Below are 16,771 nucleotides of genomic sequence, written 5' to 3'. Positions count from 1 at the left end.
ATATACTGCAGAAAATATTGCCTCCTGCGAATGAGCATCATTTGGAATCCGAGCTGGACTCATAAATACAGTATTACTCTTATTTGCCAGACTTAGCTTCCCTTCTCTTTTTTGATTGATTGGATCAGAAGCAGAAGAATACTAATTTTTCTGTCCTCCTTACTATATGAATCAAGAAAACTGAGTTAAGTAAGGATTATAAAAGGGAGATGAAATGAACACAGTCTTTCTGTGGGAATACAGGTTCAAGGTGAACCTTGTGTGTGCTCTGTTCTTACACATATTTTTCCATAGGTATTGATTCATCTGATGGTATTCCCTGCCTAAAAAATTATCGCTACTCTCAAAAATTCAGATAATTTCTCAGCTATTGGCTTTATGCCTTTTGGTTAGCATGTGAAATTCTTGGATAGAACAGACTGAAGCATAGCCCTGGCCCTCTTCTCTAGAGCATCTGAATGCCTTTTGGGCCTTTATCATAAAAAGAAAGCACAGCAGTGAGTGTAGATTGATGCCATTTTCGTAGAAAGCAAAAACGTGAGAATACTTTCACACCCCATAATGAATGATGTGCTTAATTCACCCCAACCCCTACTTTATTTGTGAATCTTGCAGTTGCTCAATTCATTTTAAACATGCTGCATTGCATAACTCAATACTAATTAGTTATCTAATTAGCAAAGTTAGAGCATGAGCAAATATGATTTGGGGGAAAAGGCAAATCATCTGCCAGATGTTCTAGTGGGCACTAGTGTTAAAAGATGTGGTTTGCACTGAAAATGTACAGTTTTTACACTAGTATTGCTTTTTGCCAAACTGGAACGAGTTAATACTGCTGGAGTGAATGCAGGATGTAAAGGTTAGGTAGGTTCATTTTGGTTTGACCACTTGCTATTTTCTAATAGAAAGTTTCTATACACAGTCTAAGCAAAGGAAGAAAATCAAGTCACAGTTCAATAAAGACTCTTGCGATACAAGAGTTTTTTGAATATGGGTGATCCAACGTATCACGTAAGCAAGTGTGACACAATGTAGGTGGGCAGGAGATGCAAATCCTATTGAGCTGGCAGTGGCCAACCAAGAAAGATCTTGGGAGTTAGAGTGAATGGCTTAATCAAAAATTGACCCAGTGGGCAACAAATGCAAGAACTGTCACTGGTAGAGCATCTGCTTTACAATGCAGCAGGTAGGGTTGGAAAAGACCCTGGCCTGGAGGATTGCTTCCAATCAGTGTAGACAATTATGACTTGGTGTAAGGCTGCTTTTTGTGTTCCCTAAAACAGACCTATACTATATTCTACCTTCATGGTCAGAGGCAGTATTCCATGGTATACCAATTGCTGGGAATCTCAGGTGAGATACAGTGGCCAATCAGATGCCTGTGGAGAAACCCATGAGCAGGACAAGAGCACACTCCCATCCTGCAGTTTCCAGCCAAAAGCATTAATGCCTCTGTCCATGGAGGCAGAACATCGCCATTGTTGCAAGTAGCCATTGATAGGCCATCCGTGCCTCCTGTGGGAGTGAGTTCCACAGTTTTAACTGTGCAGAAACCCTTACTTTTATCTGTCCTAAATCTTCCAATATTCAGCTTCTTTGGATGTCCACAAGTTCTAGTGTTACGACCAATGGAGAAAAACCATTTTCTCTAGCCACCACCTCCAGTTATTTGGAGTTTGAGTGAAACATGGAGAGTCCTTAATGTAGCATGTTTAGCTTTAAAAACAAAACTGAATAGTAGATCACCTTGTTGCACTCTGTTTCCCACAATGGCTAAGCGGACGTCTCCAGAAAGTCTACAAGGAGACATATGCTGTTGCTCTGAATCTGGAGGTCTCCAATAGTAGTAATCACTACTTAACCACTGGTAGACCTTTCTGTGAATTTGTCCAAACATCAGTCATGCTTTTTAAAACAAAAAAACACAAGTGCTAACCATGATATTTAACAAACCACTGACACACTGAAAGCAAATCTGCAAACTACCATGGGCATTGGAAAACGCTTACTTGGTTTGCTGAGAGCAAGTTGCTCCAGGTATCACTGGTGGCAGAGTAGACAGTATATTTTAAAAATGCTAACATTCCACTTCTTAGCTTGTGCTTGGTTCCTTGTGTCACGGAGCTGCAGCAGATAGGAACTACAACCCACACATCATAGAAGCTGTATTAGTTGAAAGCAAGGGGTGACACTACCCACATCAATCACCGAGAAGCTGGTGGAAATGCTAAACATGCTGCAACTTTAAAAGGTTGTGTCATTGTTCCATAACCAAAATTAAGATGGATGCTGAAGTTAATGTTTCAGGGGCACAGTAACTTCCCTGAAGCCGGCGAGGGGAAATTCATGTGCCTTCATAGCACATTCACTTTTTTATATTTTACTGTGGCACTGATAAGAGCATAAAGCAAATTAACGCAGATTTTCTTTACAGCATTTTATCATTGTGACGACTTTTTGATGAGAATGTGAGCTGGGGTCTAGGCCATGGCTCTTTTGGATGTGAGAAACCGCATTTCAAACCACTGCTCCATTTTACGAAGTATCCCATCCTAACTCAGTTCAAAAGTTGGGGGTGAGGATGCCATTTGTAGCTCCTTGGAGGAGGGTCAGGATACCTCTAATACTACTTTTAGAAGACAGACAACCACCACCTTCCTGAGAGCACTGCCTCCACCAAGAGAAGAGACTGGCCTGCCCTCGTTGGTATACATCATACATTTATTAGTGAATATCCCTCTCAAAATCAGCCACAACATTAAAAAAAATAATGATTGCACTACTTGGTCAAGCAGAACTAGCAACTTTCATTTTAAAAAAAGTACAAATCTGTTAAAAATTTCAATCAGTATAATACACATATATATAATACAACATACTAGTTATGTTAAATGCTACAAACCAATATGATTCCAATGGAATGGAAAAAAAACAAACACTTTTTTAGAGATTTAAGAACCTTTTTTTCTTCTCTATATATTAGCCTTTTTTTCAAATACATACATGGGAAAAATGAGGTAACTGTAAAATGTGCAAGTAACAGAGCAAAAAAAAATTATATATATATATTTATAATATATATATAATATATATATATATAAACTTTCTAACACAGAACAAATGCCCTGGTGCCCTACAGGGAGGCTCCTCTCCTTGTAGGGTGAAGCTGAGCTATCCCTCTGGAGGGCACGGGACTGGTAAAAAAGAACAGTAAACAGTCCACTATCCCACCACAGGAAATCATTGGTAAACAGTGGCATCTACAGCGCAATCAGCAATCACAAACATCCTAAATAAATGTTTTAGTAATTTTTTTTGTTGTTTTTTGTTTTAAAATGATAATTTTTAGCTGCTCATTGGAATAAATTCTGCAGCACACGAGCTTGTGAGCTTTCGAGTCGCCACCAGAAGAACCGTAAGGCTTTTCTACCCTCCCCAACCCCAAGTCATCATTCTGGGGGGCGTGGGGGGAAAAAAACCCGAGATAGCAGGGGGGGGAGGAGAAGAGAGCGTTTTTAAAACAGATGGGCACCGGCACTATTCTGATTGGCTATAAATATAGAAACACCTGTGGTTTTTATATACAGTAAAGACCTTTGGTTATTTGTGTCGCGTGAAATAAGTTGTTATTGTTTTTCCTTCTTTAAAAAAGCTGTGAAACGAGGAGAAAGGCTGGGGCCGGGGGGGGGGGGTGGAGAGCGGAGGAGGTGGGTCTGACACAAGGCACTGGCTTGACATGTGAGAGAGAGGGGAGAACTGAGTGGTCACAGAAGGACAGGTACTCAAAAGGGGCTGCTGGTGTCTGTGCAGTTTATATGGCAAGTGGCCCATTCCTTTGTGTGTGCGCACGCAGGCGCATGGGCCGAGACCTGGCTTAGATGTCCGACTGTGGCTATTCTAACCCTATAGAAAAGTGGGCTGAGAAGGAAGAGATTTAAATTATTTGACCTGATCCAAATGACTTCGCCGTTTTTAACCTGCATTATCAGCCAAAGTGCAAACAAGGGGCTGAGCCAGGTGGGGACTTAAAAAAACATTCAATTCATCACAAATTCAGGTGATTAAAAAGAAAGCTCCGGCCTGCCCAGAGCTCAACAGGTTCCTAACTGACTGATCTAGTTGCTCCTGCCAAAACAAGAGATTGCTACCCAGCTGTAGTTAAGCAGAAAATGCACCTTGCTACATCCTGTCTGTGTGGCTCGGCGTCTTTCTGCAGGACTTTGAAGATCATCCCTGGACTGATAACTGAATAAAAGGTCCACGAGACAAAACAAAAGCAGGTTCTCAGGGCCCCAACCTCCTAGCTCCCCAGAGGACTTCCTGAATTCAAGTGGCTCAAGAACTCCAGCATCTGGGGTCGGGGTGGGGGGAGAGATTAGCTGTAAGCACCATTGGCAAAAGGCCTGGTGGCCCCAGCTACACCTAAAAAGACTTTCCCCTGCTTCAGAGGTAAGTATTGCTGAGAGCCAGTGGGCTCAGGAAAACAACAACAACGCAGACAGCTAGACTGCTCCTGCCCACTGTTTTAAGAGAGGCTACTTCCCCTCCCCAGCCACCATCTGAGCTCGGAGCACCCCACAGAAAAGAGCCAGGTTGGAAGAATCTAGCTTTCCTTCACAAACACTGCTCCAAGGCTGGCCCAGACCAATCTGAGTAATGGGCCCATGGTTTGTTCCACCCGCTCCGCTCATGAGTGCTCCTCCGGCATTTGTGTGGCTGGGAGAATGGGATTTGGGGGGGGGGTTTAGTTTTGTGGGAAGAGGCTCCAGTTTATGGATAAAGGCCCAGGGATACTGGATGAGCAGGAAAAGCATGGCCCGCTCTCATCTGCTGCCATCCAGTCCAAAAGGGGGTTGGGTACAAGCCAGACCTCAGCTGGCAATTAAAGGCAGCAGGAATCAATGCACCCAGCTGGGGAGAAGATGGAGAATATGCAGGGGGGGGGGGAAGAGAGCTCCACCTTGTGGATGGTGGAGGAAGTTGAATTCTGACGGAGCCACACTTGCCAGACACATCCCCACTAGCTGATGCAGGGACAAGGTTCATGTGCTGGGAAAAGATGCAGAGAGGAAAGGGGGCGATGGCAGAGCAAGGAGCATGTCAGCGGGTGCAACTTCACCCACCTCTGCAGCACCATGAAAGAGAAGATGCACCTAACAAAACCCTCTCCTTTCTGAAGCCGCTACTAACCGCTCCCCCCACCGCCTGCCAACACTGACCCTTGCAAGCCCACCTCGAGGTTCAGTCCTGTATGTGCCCCCCCTCCCACAGCTGCCTCCCCCTGGCCCAACCAGGTTTCAAACCCATCTCTAATCCGGAGGGGGTGGGGTAGGGGGGAAGGGGAGGGAGAAATGCCCTGAAAAGCGTTGACGGTCCTTGTGAGGCGTTGCGGACATGTGCAGTACAGTGCATGGCAGTAATCAGCTGAGCACAAAGAACTCCCTCTGTAACCCCCCCACCCCATCACCCCCACAGCTGGCTAGAGAGTTAGCCAATACCAAGTTCCAAGCTGGTCATAACATGCATGCATAATTTGTGAACATTTACATTAGGTTTCATCGTCCTCTCCGAGTCCTTCTTGCCAGGCTTCCGAACACAACCAACTACATGGCGAGGGCTTCTCTCTCTCTCTCTCTCGGCTCCATGGTATAATCATGCAAAACAACTTTTATTTTTTTTAATATAATATTTTTTTAAACGATCACAGGTTTCTGTAACAGGGTGGCAGGTCGGTTGCTTTCTTGCTTCAAACCAGCAGGTGCTTTTTTTTTAGGTAGGATTAGTGTGTGTGTGTGTGTGCACGCACGCACGCAACACACGCACGCACGCACGTGCACAGAGAGACAGGAAGGCACACAACTCGCATGTATGCTCGTCATGGCGAAACAGCCCACCCCACCCCACCCCACGGTGCCTGACCCAGAGCACAAGCATCAGGCCATGCAGGGGGGAAAACAACACTCCGTTGGGGGTGGCAGTAGGAGGGCCAAACTTCACTTGGGGCCCCCAGAAGGGGGGGAAGGGGGGGGAGGAGGACAAATGGTCGAGCGAGTGGAAAAGGGAATGGAAACGTCTGCCTGGTCCTACGCAGAAAGGAAAGAAAGCTGATGCAGCAGTGCATCTTGGAGGGAGGAGCGGTTTTCGCCAGATGGGCTTTTCTCCATGATAGCTAGTGCAAGGGTAGACAACAACAAGATTAATAAATAATTCCCCATCTGCTCGCTGCCCAGGATCCTACTGCAGAGAGCTTCGCAGCGGCCCCGGCAGCTTTCAGGGGCTTAGCCTGGGGTCAGCACAGAAAAGCGGGCAGGATTTACAGTGGGACTAAAGGCTTCTGCTTCAGTCGGCTGAGCATCTCCCCCTTCCCTGCAGAAGGAAAACAGGGAGAGAGGGAGGCAGAGAAACACACGTGCCCTCCCCTGAGATATTGGGGAAACAGTGGCACGAACCTGATTTTTATTTTTATTTTTTGGGAGGGGGGGTGGATTTCATGGAGATGGGTGCTGAGAAAGAAAGGGGACCCCAAGGAAAACAACTGAGGTGCAGAAGGGAAGAGAAGTAATTGTCAGCTCTAGCTAGAGAACATGATTCTGAAGACAGGCCTCGCGAAGAGAGCCTCCACCTTACAAATGTATGAAGCAGAGCCAGCTGCTTCACCACGAGGATTCTCACTCACTCAACTCACGCTTTCCTCCAGTCTTTTGAGGGGGAAATGGGTCTCCACACGCCCTTCTGCAATGAGAAGGGGAGCTGAGTGGGATGGGATATTGCTGGGCCTTGCACAGGCCTGTTTCGCTCCACCACCACCACCCTGCTACGGAGCCCTGAATGCCGCCCAGCATCTCCGGCATGTAGGAAGGGCAAGATGGGGTGTGTGTGTGTAAGGAAAAGCCAGAAGAGGCAGCCTTGGGCCATGATTTGTGTGTGGGCAACCCCAAATGGTTCTGGGAAGGCTTTGGGCCGCCCCTCATCAGTGCTGCAACCAACCACTTCCACTGCCTGCCACGCGACAACACTGTGCTTTGGGGGGCAAGTGGTTGGGGGGTGGGATTGAAGCAGGCACTTCCTCCCCCATCTTTGAGCTGCTCTGCTTCTGAAGGCCCCGATCTGGTGGCGCCAGAAGTGGGGGTGGGAGGGGGACTAAAAATACCTGGGTCAGACAGCCACAACAAAACCCAAACAAGGAAAGGAGAACCAAAACGAAAGGAATGCAAGAACACCTGGAGAGTAAAATGGCGCAAGGATGGAGTCTCTTTGGAGTGCGGAGCACATGGGGAGGCCTCCCCCTAGCGAAGCGTGACACCGCGGAGCTGGCTCTGCCACCAGGCCCAGTCCATGCCACAGAGGGGTAAGGGTAGGGGGGTGTCATACATTGCTTATATTCTCACCACATCCCAGGAGAGTCCCCAGAGGCTTAAGCGTACAGGCTGGGCCAAGCCCCTGGGCCAAAGTCCGTATCCTGGAGTGAATTTGTGCAGCAGTGCGTTGACAAGCCTCACTCAGCCTCCCGGTGCACTTCTGAGGCATCTGCCCGGCAGATTGGGCATGTGCGGTTTGCCTGCAATGACCAAGGGCAGAATCAGGAAAGAGGGACGTGGCTTTAAGGTCAACCACACCCACTAGGAAACGTTTCCACTTAAGAATCAGCAGCAGCAGCAGCAGCCTGTATCCATTTATCTGAGACCTGTTGCTCGTTGTAGGTTTGGCACTCTCTCCTAAACTACAGGATGAACATCTAATGAATGAAGGAATGGACGTCTCAAGGTATCAACCAGCACTGGACAAGGACAAGAAACCGGGCTCTATCTCGGACACAGGTGGGGAACCTTTTTGGGCCCCAAGGACCACATGCCTTCATGAGCATCCTTCCAAGGGCCACATGCCAGCCGTAGGCCGAGCCAAAGGGAAAAGTGGCCAGAGCAACAGATGCAATTCTCACCTTTGTACAGCAGGCTACATTCTGGCGTTCCAAAACTCAGGTGTTCCTACACAGATCTCTCCATCCAGGGTGACAAGAGGCATTATCCTAATGCAAGGATGCATTCCAACCAGGCAAAAAGCACCTGGTTGGAAAAAAAGCTGGCGAGAGGCATGGCTTGGGGAGAGGGCGTGGTCAAAGGGGGAATCATGAGGGCTGGTTGGCTGAATTTGGTCCTCCAAATCTGGGTTCTCCACCCCTGCTTTAGGGGAACAAGGTAGTTAAGAGCGAACCTCCTCTTCCAGAAGCCCTCCAGTCCAATCCTTTCCTTCTGACATAATTTCCTTTGGATCAGAAGCTAGGTAAAAAGCAGGAGGCTGACAGCAGGAATAAACAGGAAGGTTGCATAACAGAGACAAGATATGGAGTGCTCCTAGGATTTGCACTGAGACCAATGTTACTTAATTTGTTCATGAATAATCTGGACTCAGCTGAGAAATAAAATGGCCAAGTTTGTAGTTGGCAACAGATTATTTAAGATGGTGGAAACCCACAAACTCCCAATAAAATTATGAATGTGATTCAATATAAGTCAAGTCAAGTAATGGCAGTGGTATGGCCACATTTGGAATACTATGCACCATTTTGGTCACTTTCTCAAAATGGGTCTCATAAGGCTGCAAAAGGTGAGAAGTTAACAAGTGAAAATTACAGAATTGTGCAGCCACAAGATGTGGCTGTGGCCCAGGTGACTTCAAAAGGGCACGGGACAAAATTAATGGAAAATAAGTATATCAATGGCTAATTGCGTGTGATGGTTCAACAGAATCTCTGGCATGCCTCTGAATACTAAGGGAAAGAAAAAAAAAGGCACTTTCTTTTGCATCCCATTTGAGGGCTTTCTAGGGGTATCTGGCAGACCACTGCTGGAAACAGAATGCTAAACTCAAAGGACCCACTGTCTGATCCACTAGACCTTTTCTTAAGTTTAAGGCACTGCACACCTGAAGGAGCGTCTTCACCCCCATCATTCAGCCTGGACACCAAGGTCCAGCTCTGAGGGCCTTCTGGCAGTTCCCTCACTATGAGAAGTGAAGTTACAGAGAACCAGGCAGAGGGACTTCTCGGAAGTGGCACCCACCCTCTGGAACATCCTCCCGTCAGAAGTCAAGGAGATAACTATACAACTTTCAGAAGACTTCTGAAGGCAGCCCTGTATCAGGAGGTTTTAAGTGTTTGATGCTTTATTATGTTTTTATATGAGTTTGGAAGCCGCTCAGAGTGGCTGGGGCAACCCAGCCAGATGCGTGGGGTGATGATGATGATGATGATGATTATTATTAAGGATTTTCCCCACTCCTGTATTTAAATTAGGATTCTGAGTCGCCTTACAGGTGCACAAAAATCATTGAACAGTCATTGCATTTGCACATAATAAAAGCCAGAGTCTCTACTTAAAGGATTTGCCTGCAATTTACCCACAATGTTGAATGGAGATTAGAAGCAGTGGTTGAATTCCCAGATTTCACTCCTGCTGACAGAAGGGGGCGGAGGTGACTATTTCCAAGTCACTCTTCCCTCTGCATGCCCTCCGGAAAAACTGCTCCAGAGGGGTGCGAAACTTCCCCAGAACTGCAGGGGAGACTTCCATGGCCAGGAAGAGCCCTGCCGCTCCTGCAAAGTCCCTAGATCCATCCCGCACGAGTCCCCTTCCCCTTCACGGTGCAGTTGCAATCAACAGCCAGTAGAGAGTGCTGTCAAAGCTGATTCCAAAGCTCTGGATCTCTCGGATGGCTTGCCCAGAGGCCCGTTCCCCCCTGTATGCCCGCCCCCCACTTGATGATTATGCACTTCCGAATATGCTCCTTGCCGATTAAGCCGCAGCATCCCGGACAGAATAATCTCTTAATGCAATGGTTCCCCAGTGATAAAAGCAAGAGCAGCAGATGTTACCTTTAACCATTTGTCGATGCACTTAGCGTGGAACTCGTGGTTGCAGGGCAGAACTCGCAGCAGCTGCCTGACTTCGAAGTCGCTGAAGCACACAACACACCTGGGGAAGGGAGGGAGAAGGACCCAGTCAGTGAAGTGTCAGAAGAACGACAAAGGAGCAGCACACCAATAGCTATCCACTGTCTTCAAGCACCACACGGTCCAGTTTCCCCACACAGGGGCAAGATTCTCTGCAGGCCCATAGGAAGTTGCCTCATGCTGAGTCAGATCTACAGTGATGGGCAGATGCTGTCCAGGGTTTCAGGCAGGATTCTCTCTCAGACCCACCTGGAGATGCTGAGGACCCACGACCATCTGTCTAGGAAGTAGAGGCTCTGCCACCGAGCTTCAGACCTCCCACTCTTTGGGAGTAGTGTCTCCGACTGTTTCCAGCAGAATCTTATTTAGGTGCCCAATATGTACTTCCAGGTGACACTGCATGATCATGCTAGGAAAAGGATTTCACCGCTCAACTCGATTGTACATATCAGTAAGGGTTGTTGTCTTCCACTGACAATTCACAGATCTGCTCGGGTACAATCTGAACTCACTCCTCAAGAAGCCCTTCTAATCCTAAAGGTGGACAGATGTACTGCCCCTTCAAAAGCAGACTTAAAAACAACAACAAAAAACACCAATGACTGGGTGAGAGTTCAGTTCCTCCTCACCTTCAGCTGCATATTATTATTAGTAGCAGTATACCGCCCTTCGAGTTCTAGAAAGACATCTACTTCTGCTTCATTGACTATGCAAAAGCCTTTGACTGTGTTGACCACAGCAAACTATGGCAAGTTCTTAAAGAAATGGGAGTGCCTGATCACCTCATCTGTCTCCTGAGAAATCTCTATGTGGGACAAGAAGCTACAGTTAGAACTGGATATGGAGCAACTGATTGGTTCAAAATTGGGAAAGGAGTACAACAAGGCTGTATACTGTCTCCCTGGTTATTTAACTTATATGCAGAATTCATCGTGTGAAAGGCTGGACTTGATGAATCCCAAACCAGAATTAAGATTGCCGGAAGAAATATCAACAACCTCAGATATGCTGATGACACAACCTTGATGGCAGAAACTGAGGAGGAATTAAAGAACCTTTTAATGAGGGTGAAAGAGGAGAGCGCAAAATATGGTCTGAAGCTCAACATCAAAAAAACGAAGGTCATGGCCACTGGTCCCATCACCTCCTGGCAAATAGAAGGGGAAGAAATGGAGGCAGTGAGAGATTTTACTTTTTTGGGCTCCATGATCACGGCAGATGGTGACAGCAGTCACGAAATTAAAAGACGCCTGCTCCTTGGGAGAAAGGCGATGGCAAACCTAGACAGCATCTTAAAAAGCAGAGACATCACCTTGCCAACAAGGGTCTGTATAGTTAAAGCCATGGTTCTCCCAGTAGTGATGTATGGAAGTGAGAGCTGGACCATAAAGAAGGCTGATCGCCGAAGAATTGATGCTTTTGAATTATGGTGCTGGAGGAGATTCTTGAGAGTCCCATGGACTGCAAGATCAAACCTATCCATTCTTAAGGAAATCAGCCCTGAGTGCTCACTGGAAGGACAGCTGAGGCTCCAATACTTTGGCCACCTCATGAGAAGAGAAGACTCCCTGGAAAAAACCCTGATGTTGGGAAAGGTGGAGGGCACAAGGAGAAGGGGACGACAGAGGACGAGATGGTTGGACAGTGTTCTCGAAGCTACCAGCATGAGTTTGACCAAACTGCGGGAGGCAGTGGAAGACAGGAGTGCCTGGCGTGCTCTGGTCCATGGGGTCACAAAGAGTTGGACACGACTAAGCGACTAAACAACAACAACATACCGCCCTTCATCCAAATATCCCAACAGAAAAAAACCAAAATGCATAATAAAATAAAAACAAACCAATAACCTTCCTTCTACAAACACATGTAAAAAGCCATAGAACAGCCAAACGCTTGGCTGAAGAGAAACATGTTCACTCAGCACCTAAAGATGTGTAATGAAGGCACCAAGAGAGCCTCCCTAGGGAGAGAATTTCACAAACAGGGAGCCACTGCAGAAAAGGCCTGTTCTTGTGTTGCTACCCTCTGGGCCTCTTGTGGGGGAAGCACATGAGAAAGAGCCTCAGATTATGATTGCAGAGTCTGGAGCAGTTCATATGGGTAGAGTTGGTCCTTGAAATACTGCAGTCCTGAGCCATTTAAGGCTATATAGGTCAGAACCAGCACTCTGAATTGGGAAACTAATTGGCAGCCAGTGCTGTTGGGCCAGGATCAGTGTAATATGCTCAAACTGTCTTGCCCCAATGAGCAACCACAATCAGTGCAGATTTTGGCCAAGACCTCCCCACCCCCATGCTTTCAGCAGGGGTTGGGGTTTTTGAATAGTCTTTCCCACTCTCAGGCATTTCTCATGGTTATTCATTTAAATATTTAATTGGTCCCTTTTTTATTACCCCCCCACCAATCTATTATTTTTTCATACTTCAAAGACCACTCTGAATGAAAGGGGCCTTTGATTAGCAGAAGGTCAAAACAATACTTGCAAATCAGGATTGTATATATTCTTTACCTCTTGTGTTTTTAAATTGTTTTAAGTTGTTTCGATTTGGTGTTTTTGATATGGTAACTTTCTAAATATGATTTATAACTGACTGAGGTGTTTTATTAGCTGTAATTCTTTTTTTAATGCATATTGTGAGCTGCCCTGGGTCCTGCATTATGAGAAAGGTGGGATATAATGAAATAAAAAGAATAGATAGGAAGGTCACAAGGACCAGTCAATCAGCCCTCTGCACAGCTCGCTTGCCCTGGAAACAGGAAGAACCAGTTGCTCATGAGTTGGATTCAGTTGGAAGTCTGTACGTATATCAAGAAAGAAAAGAAAGAAAAAAGGGTGAGTGCAACCCCCTCCCCACAACACATTTTAAGGTTAAATAATAATAAAAATGGGGAAATGCAGATCAACAACAGGCTTACAACTCAAGTTATTTATTTCTCGCCTCACTGTATGTTCCATAGGAGAGTCAACATGAATTATTTTATTAATGTGACATCCCACTACCCAATGGAAATCAATGGGCTGAAGTCCACTTCTTCCAGTGGATCCACTCATACTATGACTTAGTCGGGTATTACCCTAGAGTTGCTTATGTTCCACCCTTTCACTGCAGTTGCATTGCTCAGAGAGACTTACAACAATTTGCAAAATGATGCCGAAGGAAACTCCCTAACTGGTAGGAAATGGACAACTAAAGATTGGGTCCCTGCAATAAGAGCAGGAGACAGCCAGAACTCCCTGCTGCCACTCACATAAAGTCGCAATGACCACCTGTGTTCTAAATCCTGTGTATCTAGTACTAGTTACACCACCATCATCATCCCCCCTCTCTTTTTTACACACACACACGAGAACTGAAACACTCATGCCCGCTATCCCAATTCCTTCCAAATTCAGCTGTGCTGCCTTTTATTCCCCATCCAGGACTTCACTGGAGGACCTCTCTCCCAACACTTACAAGGTTTGCTCCGACTGATGGCTTTCTGGGTTGAAGCGGTAGGACGGAAGGTGTTCGATGTCTGCTTTGGTGAGTCCCCGGGGTTTGGCCTCTCCTAGCCTCTCGGCCAGGTTCAGTAATGCCTAGTGGAAAATAAAAAAAAGAACATACATACACAGCTGATCAGCTTCCTTCTGGGCTCCAATTAGGCTTCCTCCTACACCCCGAAACCCACTCTTTCAGCAGTACATTCACCACAGGACGGTTCCTTCTCCTAGCACTGCTGCCACTTGACCCCATCACACAGCAAACCCTACCATCTTCCTGAGAGAGCTGGCTAAGCCAAGTTCCACCATGCACTGAGGGCACCACTAACCAGCTGCTCTAGAGCCCTCCCGCCATTCCGATGCCCCTTAGGGAGAGAAAGGCCAACCCACCTCATAGTTTTCCATCTCCACATCATCCACATCCAAGTCCAAACTTATTGTAGGCCCCACAGCTGTCGGTGACACAGGAAGCATTGATCTAAAGTTCAAAGGTAGAGGGGAGTAGTCAACAGGAGCAGAAAATCGCGCAGGCACACAAACCAAGGCAGAAACCAACCTTGCGTTTTGCATGAGTACATGGGTAGGAAAAGGAGGCAAGTCCATATTCCCAACGAGGGGCCACGCTGAAATCAAGGCAAGCCCCTCAAGCCCTAGACTTCAGCAGCGAAGGGGAGGTTTCTTCCTCCCTCTGTTTGATCAATGGATACTCACAGGAAGTATGGCAGGAAGCTTGGGTAGTATGGAGGCGGCGGTGGAGGCGGAGGTGGCAGTGGCTGCTGCAATCTGTATCGCTGGGTGTTCAGTCGCCGGGGCATCATGTGTGGATATGGCTGTTGGAAACACCGGAAGATGAGTCAGTTTGATGCGTACTGAGATGGTCTGACTAATCCCTAGGCAGTATATCCCCCATACCAAACAGCACACAAATAAAAATCTGCAGCTAGGAAAACAGAAACATTCTGCACCAAGAAAGGATGAATTCTGCAGCATGAAACATTATCAATCGCTGCAGATCTTCAAAGCCACCTTATACAGGTTGTCTGTATCCCCACGGAACAACGGCACACACATGCACAAGTATTTCCTACACAAGTCGGGGAGTTAAGAGCTGCAAAAGCAAAAGGAAAGCTCCCAAACTGTGAAGAGCCATCCTTTCGTGAAAGGGCATCTACCCACCCACAGAGGCTACTGAAAAGGGCTAGCCAACTCTGCAGAACCCCTGTCACTCATTTTGCACCTCACGGTGTGCAAAGGGTCCTCAGATGGTCAACCCTGCTGAAGCACAGAGTCCCATTATGCCTGAACAAACGAAGGACCCTCTTTAAGAGGCCCTTTCCCCCTCAGGGGGTCCAGTGCTTGAGGCCTCATTGCTATGATCCCAGAACACTCACCACGCCAAAGGGCAGTTCCTGGTGCAGTGGGTCATGGGTGTGTGGAAGGTAATGTAGTGGCACGGAGGGAGACAGTGCAGGAGTATGGTGGGAAGGAGAATAGGAGAAGCCTCCGATAGAGTGCTGTTCACCCCGGAGCTCCACCTCATTGTCTATCCTTTGCAGTGGCTGTGGAGAAAGCAGACAACATACAGGGCTAACTAGCAACAGCTCCCAAATACTCCCAGAGAGTTAGAAATGCTGCCATTCTTACTCAGGATAGTACGGAACAGGGTAGTCCAATGTGCAGCCCTCAAGGGCTTTCTGGCAGCCCTCAGCAACACAGGAACCCCCTTCCCCTGCCCTTGCACTGCCTTCCCAAAGCTGGATAAGTGAAGCGCTAAGCTTTGGGAAGGAGGTGGGAGAGCTCTAGGACCTTGCCAGAGCCCCACACCTCCTTCCCAAAGGCAGAGCAAGGGCGAGGGTGGGGAGAAGCATCCTATTTTTGCCTTGTTCCCCCCACACAACAAGATTTTGTCCAGCATTCTGTATCTTGAATTCAAGTCCTGGAAGACCTGCTCCCTGTCCTGCAGGCCTTTTCCCACCGGGCCTAGGCAGGTGGAGCCCTGATGGACTCCAGCTACAAAAAGCTGAGGCTGCAGAACATTCTTGGGCTGTGGTGTTGTTTGAGAGGGTTTGTTGCACATTAATTGATGTTAATGTTCTGTAACTTCATTTTGGATCTTATGATTTATGTGACCATTGTTCCAATTTGGTTGTATATTTTTGATGTTGTGTTTATAGCTTATTACTATTTATCTATGTCTGTGTGTAATTTTTTGCATGTTGTAAGCCACCTTAAGCATGGATTTAACTTTGGAAAGGTAGCATACAAATAAAATGATTGATTGATTGAATGGACACTGGGAGAAAGTCCACAGTTCGGTGACAGAACACAGGCTATGCTTGTAAAAGCCCAGTGCGGCCCCCTAGCATCTCCAGGGAGTGTGGGAAAAAAAGGCCCTTCTGGAACCTGAGAAAGCTGCTGGCAGTGAGCGTGTAGACAACACTGGGCTACAAGGACTGAGGGCAGCATCCTATTGTAATTTTAAGATGACTACTGCCCCATCCAAAATCCTACATCAAATCCCTACTTTTGTACTGTACACCAGACACACTCAAACCACTAAGCCCAACTATTACTGCCATAGACCCTCTTTTATAACGATGCCTGCTCTTTTAGATCAATACTAAATCCTTGGCACTCCTCCCTCTGGCAGCAAGTTCCTAATGCTGACTACAGTACATGAAAAAGCATAGTGCATAGTGCAGAGAGTCCCATACTCCTCCTAACTAGTAGCATCGCTGGGAACTGTTGCTCCAAATCTGTCATCTCCATTTCATTTAGTCACCCTCCTTTCCTTGCTTCCTCTTCAAAGAGAAGACGCTGAAGGATGGAACCCAAATTATACAGGCAGACAATATAGGAAGGGTACAGAAGTCACCCAGGGCGGGAGTGTGTGCGTAACAGTGTAGCCTGTAAAAATCTATCCCAACACATGTAGGGCTCATATAAGTGTGTATGGATTCATCTGATCTGCATTAAATCTGCCAAACATATCAGAAAGCCAGACAGGTAACAGACCTCAAGCTTCCAATGCCCTGAAGAAGTTCTGGCCAGCCCTGCTCAGCTCAGGGTTCACTGGTTAGTTCTGGGGGTTGCTGCCTCAACTTCAGTTGCCCACTTAAAAAATAGGAAGATTAACAGCCAGCCTCACAGGATTCATTGTGTTGCATGTTGGGAGGATGGAATTGCGATGTAAGGCATTCTAGACACTGAACAGTTTATAGCAATGTATTATTTCAATCATATATCACCTTGAGCATTCTTATTAAAAGTGGAAATGCAAATCATAAATACTGCAAGAAAAATGTGCATGTTATTATTTTTATTTTTATTTGTTGAATTCA

General features: G+C 46.8%; 1 protein-coding gene across 7 annotated transcripts in view; it reads right to left on the bottom strand.

The window, feature by feature from the left end:
- Nucleotides 1-2,703: 2,703 nt before the first annotated feature.
- RNF44 (ring finger protein 44) overlaps nt 2,704-16,771 on the bottom strand; it is a 61,261-nt gene continuing 47,193 nt past the window's right edge. For 6 of the 7 annotated variants that reach the window (XM_083603890.1, XM_083603893.1, XM_083603892.1 and 3 more), the window contains exons 6-11: nt 14,822-14,989; nt 14,142-14,260; nt 13,821-13,908; nt 13,405-13,526; nt 9,872-9,971; nt 2,704-7,558 (exon numbers count right to left, since the gene is read on the bottom strand). In XM_083603890.1, the coding sequence (XP_083460016.1) occupies nt 7,496-7,558; nt 9,872-9,971; nt 13,405-13,526; nt 13,821-13,908; nt 14,142-14,260; nt 14,822-14,989 (660 nt within the window). In that variant the 3' untranslated portion in view covers nt 2,704-7,495. The remainder of the gene's footprint in view (nt 7,559-9,871; nt 9,972-13,404; nt 13,527-13,820; nt 13,909-14,141; nt 14,261-14,821; nt 14,990-16,771) is intronic. The other variant, XR_014545607.1, reaches the window with a different exon arrangement.

This window comes from Podarcis filfolensis, assembly GCF_964270895.1.
Source record: "Podarcis filfolensis genome assembly, chromosome: 2".
Classification (NCBI taxonomy): Eukaryota; Metazoa; Chordata; class Lepidosauria; order Squamata; family Lacertidae; genus Podarcis; species Podarcis filfolensis.
Note: the sequence above shows the minus strand (reverse complement) of the source record. Positions and strands in the feature narration are given on the sequence as shown.